Source organism: Barbus barbus (genome assembly GCF_936440315.1).
Source record: "Barbus barbus genome assembly, chromosome: 22".
Lineage (NCBI taxonomy): Eukaryota > Metazoa > Chordata > Actinopteri > Cypriniformes > Cyprinidae > Barbus > Barbus barbus.
In genome coordinates this window covers 23,978,416-23,993,809 of record NC_136750.1, presented here as the reverse complement: position 1 = coordinate 23,993,809, position 15,394 = coordinate 23,978,416, and the positions used below count along the sequence as shown (strand labels likewise).

Sequence of the window (15,394 nt, the reverse complement as noted above, 5' to 3'; positions counted from 1 at the left end):
TCACTCATGCTCATCAAGGCCACATTTATTTGCACAAAAGGACAGTAAAAACAGTAATATTATGAAATATCATTACAATTTAAAATAACCGTTTTCTTTTTGAATATATTTAAAAAAAAATTTCGTGTGATGGCAAAAGCTGAATTTCCAGCAGTCATTACTCCAGTTTTCAGTGTCACATTATTATCAATGTTGAAAACAGATGTGCTATTCTAATTTTCTGTGATACATTAAATTTTATTCACATTAGTTGTGCTATTTCAAAAAAATTTGAAACCCATTTTACATTTTAATCTCACAAAGTTGTATGTCTCTACTATTATGCATGCTTACTAAATAAAAGTATAAATTTCTTTAAACAACAACAAACAAATTTCTACAGTCTTAATGAAAAATATTTAGTATTCAGTGTTACTAAATTCTTCGTCTTCTTAAAGATTAACTTTAAGTAAATATGAAAGAAACAGCACGCACAGTTAAATATCTACAATCTAAAACATCATTTAGAATCATTATTTGCAGACATTGAATGCAAAAAATAAAATTCCATACATTGTATGGTGTTGGATCAACTAAACAGGAACAGCAACTATAATTTGGGTTAGCCTGTTTTCTAGCACACTGTAATTGGAGATTTGAGCTAAAATTCAAAGGTCTAAGATGTTACATAACAGGAAGCTACTAAATTTAGTCTAATGAATCTAATGTTTATGCTGTGGGTGATGCAGTTGTAAGCCTGCCACATATAAAATGTTACATAAAAAGGCAGAGCTCTCTTGAGATGTCACGCTATCTGAACTCAACTCTTTTGACGTTTAGAGCAGTAGAAATAAAGAATGCTACCACAAAAAAAAAAAACACTGCCTGCTATGGTACCATCAATCAAAATAATTTAAATGATCATCATTGTTTTTTATCGTTATAGTCTTGGTTCACTGTGATTTTATGTTATATAGTTCTCTCCCACAAATCTTTTTCAACTGAAAGAATTAAAAGTCTGAATGCTCACGCTGTGCTAATATTCCCTGGACGCGGTATCCCATGATGATCGCTGCATGCTGCACGTCGAGACTGTTGAGCATGCTGGCTGTGGTTGCGGCGGGAAGTCTCTGTCCGTTAGCTCCTTCCACAAAGTAGATAATCTCCACAGGGTTGTCAGGGCCCACAAGACGAGTGGTCTGAACAATCTGAACAAAGTGGGGAAAAAAAGGCCCGTTGACAAAATCTGATTTGTGCCTTTTGCACTTTTTTACATATTGTTAAAAAGCTGCTTCACTAACAACACTGAGGAAAAAATATTCAATAATAAAAACACCTTATAAAACTATTCAGACATTTATGGCATATTCTCAATCAAAAATTTTGATCTAGGCTTAAAAAAAGGTCAAAATATTGCAAAACATTCTCTGAGTCTGTGTAGGTGTTTATAGAGATACACTATTTTCATTTTACAATATTAGATGTTGGATTGGATCAGTCCAATTTATGAAAGAATCATTCAGACACATTTTGAGAATGAACCAACTGATTAACTGAATTGTTTTATGAACACGGTACGGTTTTCCGTGAGTAACATCTTGAATTTTTGTCTAGTCCTAACAAAAAGAAGACCGTGTATAAACCAGTGTTGTTATTTTTTACTAAATCTAAACTATTAAAAATGGTCAATTTAAATGAAATATTAATATTAGATAAAAAATGAACACACTAAAATTAAAAAATAAATATGTTTAAGTACCAGAATTAATAAAACTTAAAATAAAAATAAAAAATCAAGCTAAATAGAAATAGTATAAAAAAAAATTATGACAAAAGCACATTAAATTAAATTACTAAACTAATGAAAACTGAAAATATAAAAACATAAATACTATAACAGTACATAAATAATACCAGAATAACACTGGCATAAACCACCTTTATGATGCTTTTATGGTGCTTTAAGAGCTTAGCAGCCCCAGTTCGCTTTCACTTGCATTTAATTAAAAAGAGTAGATATTTTTCAGAAATTCTCCTTTTATGTTCCACAGAAGAAAGTCAAACAGACTTGAATTTATCTTTTTGGGCAAATTATTTCTTTAAACTTTTAATTCCACATAATTGCTCCTAACAGGCAAACACATGAATCAGAACTCTGAAAAGGCTGCAATTAGCTTTTTTAAATTTAAATGTCTTTCTCACAAAAACCCAAAAAGTCTTTCAGAGAGACTGAGGGTCTAAAAGACGAGTCTAATAAATGATTCTAGGCTCCAGGGTTATTGGGACGGAAAAAGAGCAAGGCAATGTGTGGACCTCACCTGAGCTTGACCTACATTAAGAGCCCCGAGTAGTGAACCCTCACTGGCCAGGGACATTAAAAGCTCTATACGTCACTATGAAACGGAAAAATCTTCTCTACGTAGGCAGAACAAGCAATTAATGGTTTAAGAATCACTCTAGCTGTCTGCAAGCTGTGTTCAATAATTTATCTGAGATTGCAGCTGGAGTATGACGTGCCGACAGGGGTGAAATGGTTGTTTTTGAGTGGCTCTGCAGGCCAGGGATGAATAGGAGGGTGTTTCCATGGATACTCCTTGTCCCTAAATGATGATAATGTGCGGAGGGAGAGCAGGTGTGGGGAAGCGCCACAAAGACAGAGACTGATTAAGAATCCAGAGAGGCATTAGACATGCACACAGGAAGAGCTCTATAAATGAATCCAATGAGCTCATGCATGGAAAGCGAGAATAGAAAATATAAGGTCACATAACATGGATGATTTACAAACCTGCACGCTGTTGTTTCCCACACTAGTTGCTCTTCTAAAGCGCCGGCCCATACCCAGTGCATCACCCAGCAACTGAGCCAGTCTCCGCTCAATCGTAGCCTTGAAGATCTTGTCACTCACACGCTGATCCAACACCCCCAATAACACTGAACGTAATATGTAAAACATGACATTATGACATTGCAATGACTCGTTTGATTTCTATCTGAATATTTGATAGTATAGTAACACTACACTACTGTTCAAGTCTCTCATGCTCACCAAAGCTGCATTTATTTGATCAAAAATACAGTAAAAACTATAATATTGTGAAATAGTATTACAAATTTAAATAACTATTTTCTATTTGAATATATTTTAAAATTTAATTAATTTCTGTGATGCAAAGCTGAATTTTCAGCAGCATTACTCCAGTCTTTAGTGTCACAGAAATCATTCTAATATGCTGATTTACTGCTGAAAACAGTTGATCTGCTTAATACTTTCATGGAAACTGTGATAAACTTTGATGAATAGAATATTCAAAAGAACAGCACTTATTTGAAATAGAAATACTCAGTAATACTATAAATGACTTTGCTGTCACTTTTGATAAATTTAATACATCCTTGCTGAATAAAAATTAGTGCTGTCAAACAATTAATCGCTATTAATCGCATCCAAAATAAAAGTTTTTGTTTACATAATGTGTGTGCTGTGTATATTTATTATGTATAGATAAATGCACGCACATGCATGTATACAATTCAGAAAAATATGTTATGTTCATATATTAAATATATTTATATATAATATAAATAGTATGAATATAAATATAGACGTGTAAATGCATTTTCAACATTTTCAAAATATATGCTGTATGTGTGTGCATTTATATATACATAATAAATATACACAGTACACACACATATATTATGTAAACAAAAACGTTCATTTTGGATGCGATTAATCGTGATTAATTGTTTGATAGCACTAATAAAAATATTGATTTCTTCAAAAAAATATAATACTGAGCCCTAACTTTTGAACGGTAGTGTACTTTGGAATACCAGTGTGTTAAGCTTAACATCAGCAGGTCAGTACCTGTTCTAACCCATGAGGAACGAAGCAGTTGGGTTGTGTTCAGCTCTGGGTAGTGGAAAGCTAATAGTGCAGAGAAGGAAAAAACATCAAATATGAACGAATATAATTCCATTTTCATTATAACATACAGTAAACCTCACTGAAGCTGATTTCCAGGTCATTGAAGCTGGTTTAATGGGGTCATATGACGTTGTTAAAAAGAACATTATTTTGTGTATCTGGTGGAATGCAATGTGTTTATGTGGTTTAAGGTTAAAAAAAACACATTATTTTCCACATACTGTACATTATTGTTGCTCCTCTATGCTCTGCCTTTCTGAAACGCGCCGATTTTTACAAAGCTCATCGTTCTGAGAAGCGAGGTGTACTCTGATTGACCAGCTATCCAGTGCGTTGTGATTGGCCGAATACCTCAAGTGTGTGACGGATATGTTACGCCTCTTATCGTATTGTGATGTGTCCCGGCGCGACGAGACAAAAACAATAAAACCCACTATAAACGAGGCATTTGTTGCATCCAGTAGGGACATAATTACTGATTATAATGACTTATACAGTCTTTTTACACATCGCGTTGTATCGTGCCGCGTAAACATTACCACATCTGCATTTGTGATCGGAGAAACGATAAACAAGCGCTACTCTACACTCAAAATTCGCGTTTGAAAAGTCAGTGGCAAATTCTTTAAATATGAAAACATACTTACAAGGCTGTGAATCAGAAGCGCCAGACTGTCCTTGCAAAGTTGGAATTGCCCCACTTTATAGAAACAGCCTTTGTGTACAGCTGGCAGTGTAGGTTACTCTCCCAGGTTCAGGAAATAGTCCTCCGTAAAATGCGCTGCACACACTCTAATATTTGTATTGAACTGTTCTGGAACAGTGTTGTAAATACAACTTAACCACTGATTACTAGTTGTGTCCTCTTTTGGAAGCCCAAACAAAGTAGTTTTGCTTTCACAATGTAACACAGCGTCTCCAGGACATGGCGCCGGTGGCAGCAACAATACTACAGTGAGAATAAAAAAAAAAAATCACACCCTCTTTCTTTGTATATACATTTGAGCGGTGTTATGCACATCTTCCCACACAGTGACGTAGACATGTGGGGGCGTGTTTAAATAGGCCGTTTTTAGGAGGGCGTGGACAAGTCTCAACTTTTATGTAGTGTTGCTTTCGTCAATGAAAATTATGACAAAATATCGTCATCAACAAACCTTTATCACGTGACGAAAACAAGACGAGACGCAACGTAAATGCTGGTCATGACTATAATTAAATGTATAATGCAATATTGTTGACGAATAAAAACGAGACTAAATGTGGTTTACAAAAAAAAAACTATGCTAAAATGTCTCTTAATTTTCGTTGACCAAAACGAGATGAAACTAAATGTTATAACTTTATTTTGTCTCGTTTAGTCGCGTTATTATTATTATTTTGCAGTATTTCTGTTTCCTGCGTCTCACTTCAGGGGCTGCATCAGGTCACACTGCGCAGATGCAGGCGACGTCACTTCCTCAAGCCCCACTCGCGGCATTATTTAGAAGATGACAACAAAGTTAAGTCTGACACAGAGAAAGGGACCGATGGCACACACATCTTTGGGAGATGTGTGTGTAGGCTACTTCTAACATGTTTGGTTGGTAAATTCAAATCAGAGCATCTTCCGTGTCTGGAATGGATATAAGGTAACAATACGAGAGTCTATAAGGTAACAATACGAGAGCTTAACAGAATTACCAGCCCGAGTCCGTCCCTTTCCCACTTCTCCCAAATCAGGTTATAGCCTACTGTTTCAGCTATTAAAATAGTTCAGTTTTGTATGTAATGGCAAAGTGATTATATTTCGTTAAGTTTTTTTTATTAAGGTAGTTTAGAAAAACGTTTGGAACATTTTTTTGTTTGTTAAAGTAATGACCAAGCGGCCAGCGGCAGACCGGCAGCCTGATCATAGCCATGTTTGATCAATTTATCATTCGTAACTGTAAAGGGTCTACTTTTATTTGTGTGCACTCACAATATCAACAAAACTTTTGATAAAATATATATAAAAAAGGCCGTCTCGTCTTGAACAGGAGTGCTTCACAAAAATGAACCGAAAATCAGCGAATACATGCCTCACAGACATGATATCTATAGAAAGCTTTAAATTACTACTTAACAAAATAAATCTAATCGAAAACAAAAACTCTTTCATTATAATCCGTCAAGATGCACTTCTCTCTAAAGGTGCGTCTAATGAGGAGATGGCGAATCAGGATCATCATCTTCATCTTTGCGACACCGACAGAAAACACAAGTTTTTTAGTAAATAATTAAAAAACTTATCTTACTATTTCCACCCGAACACATTCATGATAATTACTTTTGCTGGGGCTTTGCTGCAAGCTTCAGCCTATTGCGTGTATTTGAACGCAGAACTCTTCAGCTGCGCTGACTGCATGCTCTCTGCTGCTGCGGGACTCTAAACACCGTCGCGCCGCTCTTGACAGTCGCGGCACGGTCTCGTGTTGTTTCCACCAGCGCGGCAATTTTTTTCATCACTAATTGATGGATGTCTAAAATATAAAGTATGAACGCGACTAAAACTAATAAAAACTAAAATGACAGCTTCATACAAAGACTTGACTAAAACTAAAATTAAAACAGGCCGCCAAAAACAACACTACTTTTATGAAGAATTTCTCTTTGGGTTTGAGACTTTAGTCTTTGCAACTTCAGGGATCTTATCTATGCACAAACAGCTTGTAACACTCCAAAGAGAAAGGAAAACTTGAAATCGCATCATATGACCCCTTTAAAAGCTAGAATACCAGTAGATGGACCACTTTGGCTAACCTGATGGGTGCCCACAGTCTAATCAACTACACTGTTCTAAAACCCAGTATGACCACATTAAACTGTTGTGCATAGCAGTTGTTTTGCAAGTGTATTTATGTAATTATACAGAAATCAGTGTGTGGACTCACGTTCTGCGATCTGCCGTACAGGGTAACCCAGGTAGTAGCTGTACTCGACCACGCTGAGCTGTCGAAGCTGGGTGCTCACCTCTGTCCCTGGCACATACCCGCGCATATCACGCACAGCAAAGGTGATCTCCACTGGAACCTTCTGCTGTTGTGCCGCCACTTCCACAGAACTCGTGGTGATGTTTAAAATCTACAAAACAATTCAGTCTCTAAGATGCAATTATGTGAAACTAAAGCAATGAGACATCAGGCGACTCATTCTCCAAAGGGATTTTAGAAATTCTCGTAACAAATTATATTTCTACAAGATATATTTCTGTATCAATCAAGCATCTACTGTAAAACGTGAACTACTAAAATATATTAAAAAAAATATTTATAAACCAATTAAAATTAATAAAAAATAATGAAATAATTTAGTTGCTAAAATACGATTTTAAAAGATAAATAAATTGATAAAAAAATCTTAAAACATCAAATCAAACACACTTTATCCATGAAAGCTCATGGATTCTCAGCACAAGTCTCTTCATTCACACTCACTGATCTATTAAAGAAGAGCATTCACATTCTGAACGTAAGCGAATGAAGTGAATAAGAGCCATTAATATTGTTGCCTTGACAACGGTTGAATTGAGCAGTCCTGTGCTTTCCTTATCCAATCAGAGCAAACAGCTGGAGATGATGTCATCCCACTGCACTGAAGGCAATCAAGCCTTGAATTCACATCACATAACCGAAGTTAAAAGCATGCTCCTTTCTTGCTAAAGTCAAAAGCTTGCTTGTTCAAGGTTAAAAACAATGTCATTCTCGTTTGGATCGTTTACATTATGTAGCAGTTGTGTATGTTTTGTGTATGTTTAAGCTAAACTAAATGAAATAAGCAGTAATTAAGAGGATTTGAAGGAGTTCAGCGTCTGGTTATTGGTGTTTGAAACTCAGCTGAGTACTTAATACCATAAGCTGGGTAAAGCAGTCAACGTACATTCACAGTGAAGTTTGTGGAATCTTGTGAGCGTCGGCGGACTTCAGATAAAGCTGTTATCAGACCCTTCTCTGCCTGCTCACTGAAGGTACACATTCGCACATCTACATGGCTGGGTACAAACTGAAGAACTGCAGACAGACAAAAGACAAGCATATAGTCATATAGCAACAACATATAAATACCAGAGAGAATATTCAAGAACTGTGACGTGAAGTTTCTCTGCAGTTACCTGTATGAACACGGTACTGCAGACCTGGTACAGGGCTGATGGGTGACACGCTGATAAAGGAGCTGGTGGTCCGAGCAGAGATTTTCAGGGCATTAATGACTGATATGGCAGTATAAACCACTGCACCAGACACGGCACGAAACACAAAGTCTGGAGGAGCTTTCACTACCTACAACACACAAAAGAACATTTGATGTCAAGGACATGTACATCATATTTGTAACAGCAATTTCAAATCCTTTTAGAGCACATTGAGAAATATAAAAAAAAGCCTTTCACTGAGCCTTTAAAAGTTAAGGCAGATTCAGTATTGCGTTTAAATGCAGAGAGTTACAAAGAACCAGTTGGTTCCCATTGAGCTAAATTAGGTGGTTTGTTCATGAGGACCCAAGAGATAAAACAGGAAGGGATGATTTTATCTATATGTTCTACTGACACAACACTAGATTACAAAACATATTTAAAGTTTCTGTGGTTCAAACCAAGAGTAATATCATCATGCTAAATTCTTAAAAGAAACAATTTCTTAAATTAATCAAAGATTTCACAACATTTTTAACATTTTTCTTTGCATCAAGGTGCATTTTTATATCCCAAAATATGCATTAAAATATATGCATGGAAACCTACATAATGTTCTTTTAATAAAAAAAGAAAAATTGTTAATATGTATATTTTTAGATGCTTTTGCATCATTAAAATATGTAGCTTTTTGTTTTTGCAATTAAACTTTGCTGTGGAATAACAAATACATTTTTAAAAGTACAAATATTCCATAATCTAGCAATTAATGAAAACAGCATCTATAACATAGATATTTGCAATTGTAGTTGTATTGTAATACTGTTTAAATACTCTTAGATGAAGTACAATTGCTGTCACTGCTTTAAATCAACAAACAAAAAAGAGAAAAAGAAATCTATTCATTATGTCCACAGTACCTGTAGCTCCACAGAGCGGTTATATTCTGCTTTGAGAATCTCTCTGACTTTGGCCTTGGCATATCCAGCAGTGGACCCAGGAGGAAACCCTACAACAGAGCAAGTATGTTATTTTTGGGACCTTAAATATTAAAATAAAAATACTCTAATGTTTGCATGGTTGCTAATCCAGTTATTGCTTAAGGTGCTTTATGTATTGAGTTACACATTTATCTTCAAAAATGGACATGAACAACTTTCTGGTGTAAAAATGTGCAGCAAGTTCATTTTTGTTATGTCTTACCAACTCTGATCAAGTAGGTGTCAGGTTTAGTGATGTTGCAGAGATATTTCCGGGCAGTGGTTGTTGGGAGAGTTGTGGATTGGGTTGTAACTGATGTGTCGTTCAGGGTAGTCACTGTTGTGTTGTTGGAGCTTGAGAAAGGTGCCACAGTAGTGTCATTACGTAATACTGGGGAGGACGTGGTTGTAAGGCTACCGATCAGTGTTGTGTTATCGCTATCAGTAACCATGGTGTCAGGTGTTGTTCCAGACACGAATCCTTCATCAGCCATCACCGTTGCAGGAGGGGTGGAGGTGATGTTGAAGGTTGAGTCAGTTGGGTTTTCAGAAACACTGATAAAGCTGGTTACTAAAACAGTGGGAAGTACACTACTAGGAAAGAGGGTCTCTGTTGGAATTGAGGTGATAATCCATTGGCTGTCATTAACAGAAGAAAAGCCATCTGGGTCCTCGGTCACTGGAGGTGGGGTAGTCACCAGTAAGGAAGTGTTGTATGGTATAAAAGGTGTGGTAGCCCAATCAGTGGTTGAGTTTATATCTCCCAATGAAGTTGAAGGGTCTATTGTTGGTGTAAATGACGGCTCCAAATATGGCAGTGTAGTATCTGTTAAACTTGGTACAACTTCAGAGGGATCCAAGATAGTGGTGTTAAAAGGTTCAAATCCAGAGATATCTGTTGAGGATTCCTCAGCCCAGGAACTGTTACCTGTAGGCTGTAGATCTTCATCAAACAAAGCTGTTAGCATGTAACTTGGGTCAATGGTGTAGGTTTTAGTGCTCACAATATGTGTGGTGCCAACCGGAATGAAAGACAAAACACTAGAGGTTGTCTGATTGGCAGTGGGTTCTGGAAAGCTACCATTGTCCTTGGTCAACTGGATGGTGTAGTACTCTAAACTGTTCATATCTGGTAAAAGAACATCGGTGGTTTGGACTGTAACAGTGCCTGGCCAGTCAGATGCCAACTCTGAGCTCTCGTTGACAGACTGGTTCTGGTTTAAGACATCTGAAGTTGTCGGGCGAATGGGTAAAGAATGGACTCTGGTTGGCTGGATGGTTGAAATGGTGTGGCCAACGTCTGATGTCAAAATACTGGTGTAAACTGGAGGTATTGACATGGTAAAGGGCACAACGGTTGTAAAACTCTGAAAGGTTGTTAGGTGTTTGGTCAAGTCAGTGGTGGCTCCATTCGAGGTTGAATTGCTTTTGAAACTGGAACTTTCAACAGGTTTACTGGAGAAAGAATAAGTAACACTGGAAGAGGAGGGATACAAGTGTTTGCTGGAAAATGACATCACCATTCTTGAGGGGAACGTGGTGTCATAGGTCTCTGAATTTGAGTCTTCAAAGTCATACACATCAGTGACTAGATTGCTAACCAGTGAATAGTCATTGCTTTCAGATCCCATGAAGGACATTGTTTCTAGGTAATCTCCAGAGCCATACTCCACATCCATAGTGTTGGTTGGGAAAAGGTCTTCGGGTGGGCCCATAGTTGGCTCGACAGACACTGAAGTCATTTGATGGTGTACGAAACCCACATGACTTGGCTCCAACTGCTGATAGCCTAGCTGGGTGTTTGGGTCATTGCTGGTTTGTAACTGGAGGTCTTGGATTCTGCTAGATGGCTCCAATCTGTCTCCAAAAGGAACCTCAGAGTCACTGACTCCCACAGTCCCATACTGCGTTTGAGGGGAAGGAACAGGAGGCTCGGGAGAATCTTCTCCAACTGAAGGCAAGCTAGACGGCACAGATGAACCTGTAGTCGGTGATATTTGAGGAGCTGGGCTGATAGCAGACAAAGATAAGGGCACATTATGGGAGGTAGGCACTGGAGAATTTATTTGTCGAGACTGTCTGGCGGAACCTCTGGGGGTATATCCATCTCCCTCTCCAGACTTTAAGGAAAGTAAAGGAGGTGTTGCAAGAGGTTCTGGGCTTGTGGCAGAGTTCAGGGAGTAAGCGAATACCGATCCAGTGTTAACATTGTGATTGTAATTCTCTGTGGCTTTGGATGGATCCGAACTAGGTGAAAGAGTAAATCCAGACAAGGTGGAGAATGCATTACGTAGCACTTCCACTGAAGACTCATTTGGCAGGTTTGGAGCCTCCAAAGGCCAGACTAAGGGAGACACAAAGACAATAAAATCAAATTAAATGAAAATATCTAATGCAAACTGAAAAAGTAGCAACAAAACTACAACTACACATATCTGCCTAATCATTGCAATTTTGTAATCATACATGTATTAGTGTTGGGCAATATGCTCAATTGCCATATTGTCCTATTGTCAGCCTGTGAGATCGCTGATACACAATATTATTGTGCTAATTTATTTAATTAGTTACTTAGTTTCATTGCCGGAAAGTGAACCAACTCCAGTGTAAGCAGGCTAAAAGCAGGCTAATGTTTTTAATATGGCTGAATTTGTATTTAACATGAGAGCAATATAATAGAAACATTAAGTTACAATTTATAATGCTTACTTTTCCTCAGTTATTCAAAAAGCAGCTACAGAAAACAAGCAAAGAACATTTACATTACTGAAGAACATCATAACTGACTGCAGTCCAGCACGAGTATTTTGCACTTTAAAAAATACTGATGTTATAATCAGTGAAACTGTAAGATGAACACACTGCACACGTCTGCGGTGCGACTATCGTCGATACATGATACTATCATCTGTGATAATATCATCATCGGCGCAACCCAAATACATATAGAAGGTTTATTATAATTCGGTTGTATAGCTAGTTAGTCACTGCTGTAACAAACTTACACAAACTCTTTGCGTAAGCCTTAAACATATCTCTATTCACCCTTTGAACCAATAAGGTTAAGTAATTAGGAGAAATATTGATTTTGAATTAATTCTTGACTGATTAATGTCAACAAATTACATCAATCAGGCCACACCAGTAAATAAGAGTGAAACACAAATGCAGAGTGAGATCACTGGACCTTATTTCACACAGTTACATAAAACAGTTTGAGTTCTGAGGACTTTCATCATACCACTGCACTCAGATGCTTCAAGGCTTTTTCTCTAGCACAAGTCGCATTGTCGTGATTACCCAAGTCACAATCTCACACATGTGCGGGAGGTTTGGAATGTGCCAGGGCCACGAAACAAGAGAGTATTTAAATAATTAAGTGTGCTGCGTTCAAGAAGGATTCCTGAAAGCAGTATCGGCCTGTCTGGTTTATATTCCACTACACGTTTTAAAAACTTTCTATTAGCATTGCTTTTTACGGTGGGTGCAGAGGTTGGGCATAAAAGCTGGCAGTGTTTGGCTTGGTATTCAGAAGCAGCTGCACCGTAATGAAATGACCCATTCTGAGACGAAGGATGGAAGGCAAAGGTTAGAAGCTTCTTAATGAAGCATGAGTGAGCAAAACAGTCTCATGCCCTATTCAGATGAGACTAGTTTTCCCCAAAGAGGTTAGGTAAATTATTCCTCCTCATTTTTTGGCATTGTGCACTTTATAGATTTAAGACCTACTTATTCTTTTCACTGTATTGTAAGGTAAATATTTCAATGCATGATCACAAATATCATGCCAAAAAACTAATATTTTAAGATACATTTTTTCACATATAGTGTGGCTTTACATCAACACACACATGATTGTGTCATACAGAATAACATTTCTAACAGTTGGGGGTTTAGTGCTATAATAAACACATTGGAACTCATTGGATGCACTATTCTCTCAAACCATCAAAATAATATATCATATCATGACCCAGATATCAATATCATTTCATAGGAGGATTAACAAGGTGGCATTGATCAATGAGAAACTAGGTCATATGCTATTCTTTACCTCATTATTTACAAGCCAACCATAAAAAATGAAAGATAAACTGTTTTCTGTTTTCAAGGACTGTGATACCAAAGAAGCAGAATAAACCAAAAACACAGAAGATACTCCACTTTTGGCATAAAAAGGTTCATTTATACCTTTTTAATGCTTCATTCATGCTACCTGTTTTGCCATTTATATTCAAATGGTAATACAGGAACAGCCAGTCATCTGCAACAAATAACATTCAATGCAGCTCAAGGTTCAAAAGAGATTACACATGTAGACACAGCATTATGAAACTCATAACTTGAATATGATTCATAGAAACATAGTAATATTTCAACAACGTCTCAGCTTCAAAGCATAAGCCAGACGGATTTGTGACTCAGCAATAACAGACATCACTCAGCCTTCTGAAGAATCTCCCCCGACACACGGACTTCATACAGACTTCTTGTTAACCCACAATTCTATATTTAGACTCCCCAAAAAAGAACATAAGACATGCATGTCAGGGAGAACACGCCTTCATATAAAACTCTGGCTCTGTCATCAAAAGAAACAGCATTAGAGAAAGTTCCATAGCATCAGCCAAATCCACTGACCACTTTAAAGACGATGAAAAAAAGAAGAGAGAAATGGTTTTTGGCATTAATTATGTAATTTTTATCAAATATAAATCACAGAACAGCACTGTAGCAAAAGTATAGCATCTTATGCTAAATTAATCAGGCCAATATGCTCTGTTTGGGCTTCTTCAGAGTAAATAGTTCTTTGCTAGTCTATGAGGCTGCATTACTCACAGAAATGCTCTGCGCCAAGTGTTTGAAACCCCTATAAAGCAGGTGGCTGTGTAAAACAGAGGATCAACTAAATAACAGAGAAAGAGTATGAAGCAGAATAAAGAGAAACAGTTGTTAAACCTTAATTACAGTGAGGAAAAAGTACGTAAAGCGTAAAAGACACCATCAACTATTAAAAAAGTTTTCGTTGCAATAAACCTGAAATAAATTAAACGTATATATCAGCTGCCTTGGCTGATATAAAGTACTAAAATGACTAAAACTTAAATAAAATCTATTAAATAGAAATAGAAATATTAAAAAAACAGAAAAATTATTAAAATTATCTAAAGAACAAATTAAAATTAAAACAGTATGAAAATAAAAGCTAATTGAAAATATTAATAATATTATAAAATTATATAAATGATACTAAAATAACATCATTTTCATATTTCCTATTGACACATTAAGTTATTGAAATCCCTTTTTAATACTTTCAGCTTTTTGTTTACACTACATGAATCATGATTGTCTACTTGCTGTTGTTAGATGCAGGAAGTATTGCTGTGTGTAATATCATTGTGTTGGTAATGGCATTTTAAATTTGTCTTGCTATGGCTAATTTCATATTTTTCATTAATTTGACAAAACTACAGCTTGATTGGAATATACAATAAATATTCTGATCACAAGATATCTTTACCTTGATTTTTCGGTTTTCTCCATTTATCATGTAATCTCAAATTTTCATGCAAATGTTTGCATAACAGTTGCTCTGCACCCCTTTACCTAAATTCACTACTTCAGACTTATGTGCCCTCTAGAAGCTAAAGTGCCACCCCAAAGAGGCACAAAATCACTTTCACAGACTTTTACATTAACTGTTCCCTCCTGGTGGAATGACCTGCCCAACTCAATCGGAACAGCTGAGTCCTTAGCCATCTTCAAGAAACGACTAAAAACACATCTCTTCCATCTTCATTTGACCCTCTAACTCTAGCACTCTCTATTCTAATTCTAATTGTTTTCTTTTTTATTAAAAAAAGAAAAAAAAAACACTTGCACTCTCTATTATATTTCTAACTACTTGTTTTCTATTGATTTATTATTTAATAATAACCCTTTAACACTAGCATTCTCTTATTACTCAAACTTAAGTTCATACAATTAAAATATTTAACTTAAAATCTTAAAAAAAGACCTTTCATTACATTTTTTATACATATTAGCTGAATTTATCTACATTTTTGAAAAGCCACACACAAAAAAAGCTTTAGAATCATGATAACGTTTCCTTATTTTATTTTTAAAATCATATTATGATTTTGGGACATACTAATTGTCATCTTGCTTACTATTCGGTATACAGGCAAATTGGGACACAGTATACAGCACACTGACAACTCAGTAAACTCAAAAGAGAGTATTGATGTACAGCTCTAAATAAAACACAAACCTAGTGGAAAATTATTATGGCATTTCAACTGCATGATTGATGAAGCTCTAAAACTCACAGGAATCATCAATATCCAC

The 15,394-nt window shown here is 36.3% G+C and overlaps 1 protein-coding gene across 1 annotated transcript in view; it reads right to left on the bottom strand.

Moving 5' to 3' along the window:
* Positions 1–11,621, bottom strand: part of LOC306888693 (UPF0606 protein KIAA1549-like) — a gene marked incomplete at its 5' end in the record, with an annotated part of 33,322 nt that extends 21,701 nt beyond the window's left edge. The window contains 9 exons of the mRNA XM_079447111.1: positions 1,010–1,187; positions 2,768–2,913; positions 3,851–3,910; positions 6,823–7,012; positions 7,808–7,938; positions 8,040–8,208; positions 8,981–9,069; positions 9,264–11,384; positions 11,612–11,621. Coding sequence (XP_079303237.1) covers positions 1,010–1,187; positions 2,768–2,913; positions 3,851–3,910; positions 6,823–7,012; positions 7,808–7,938; positions 8,040–8,208; positions 8,981–9,069; positions 9,264–11,384; positions 11,612–11,621 — 3,094 coding nt within the window. The remainder of the gene's footprint in view (positions 1–1,009; positions 1,188–2,767; positions 2,914–3,850; positions 3,911–6,822; positions 7,013–7,807; positions 7,939–8,039; positions 8,209–8,980; positions 9,070–9,263; positions 11,385–11,611) is intronic.
* Between the last annotated feature and the right edge of the window lie 3,773 nt (positions 11,622–15,394).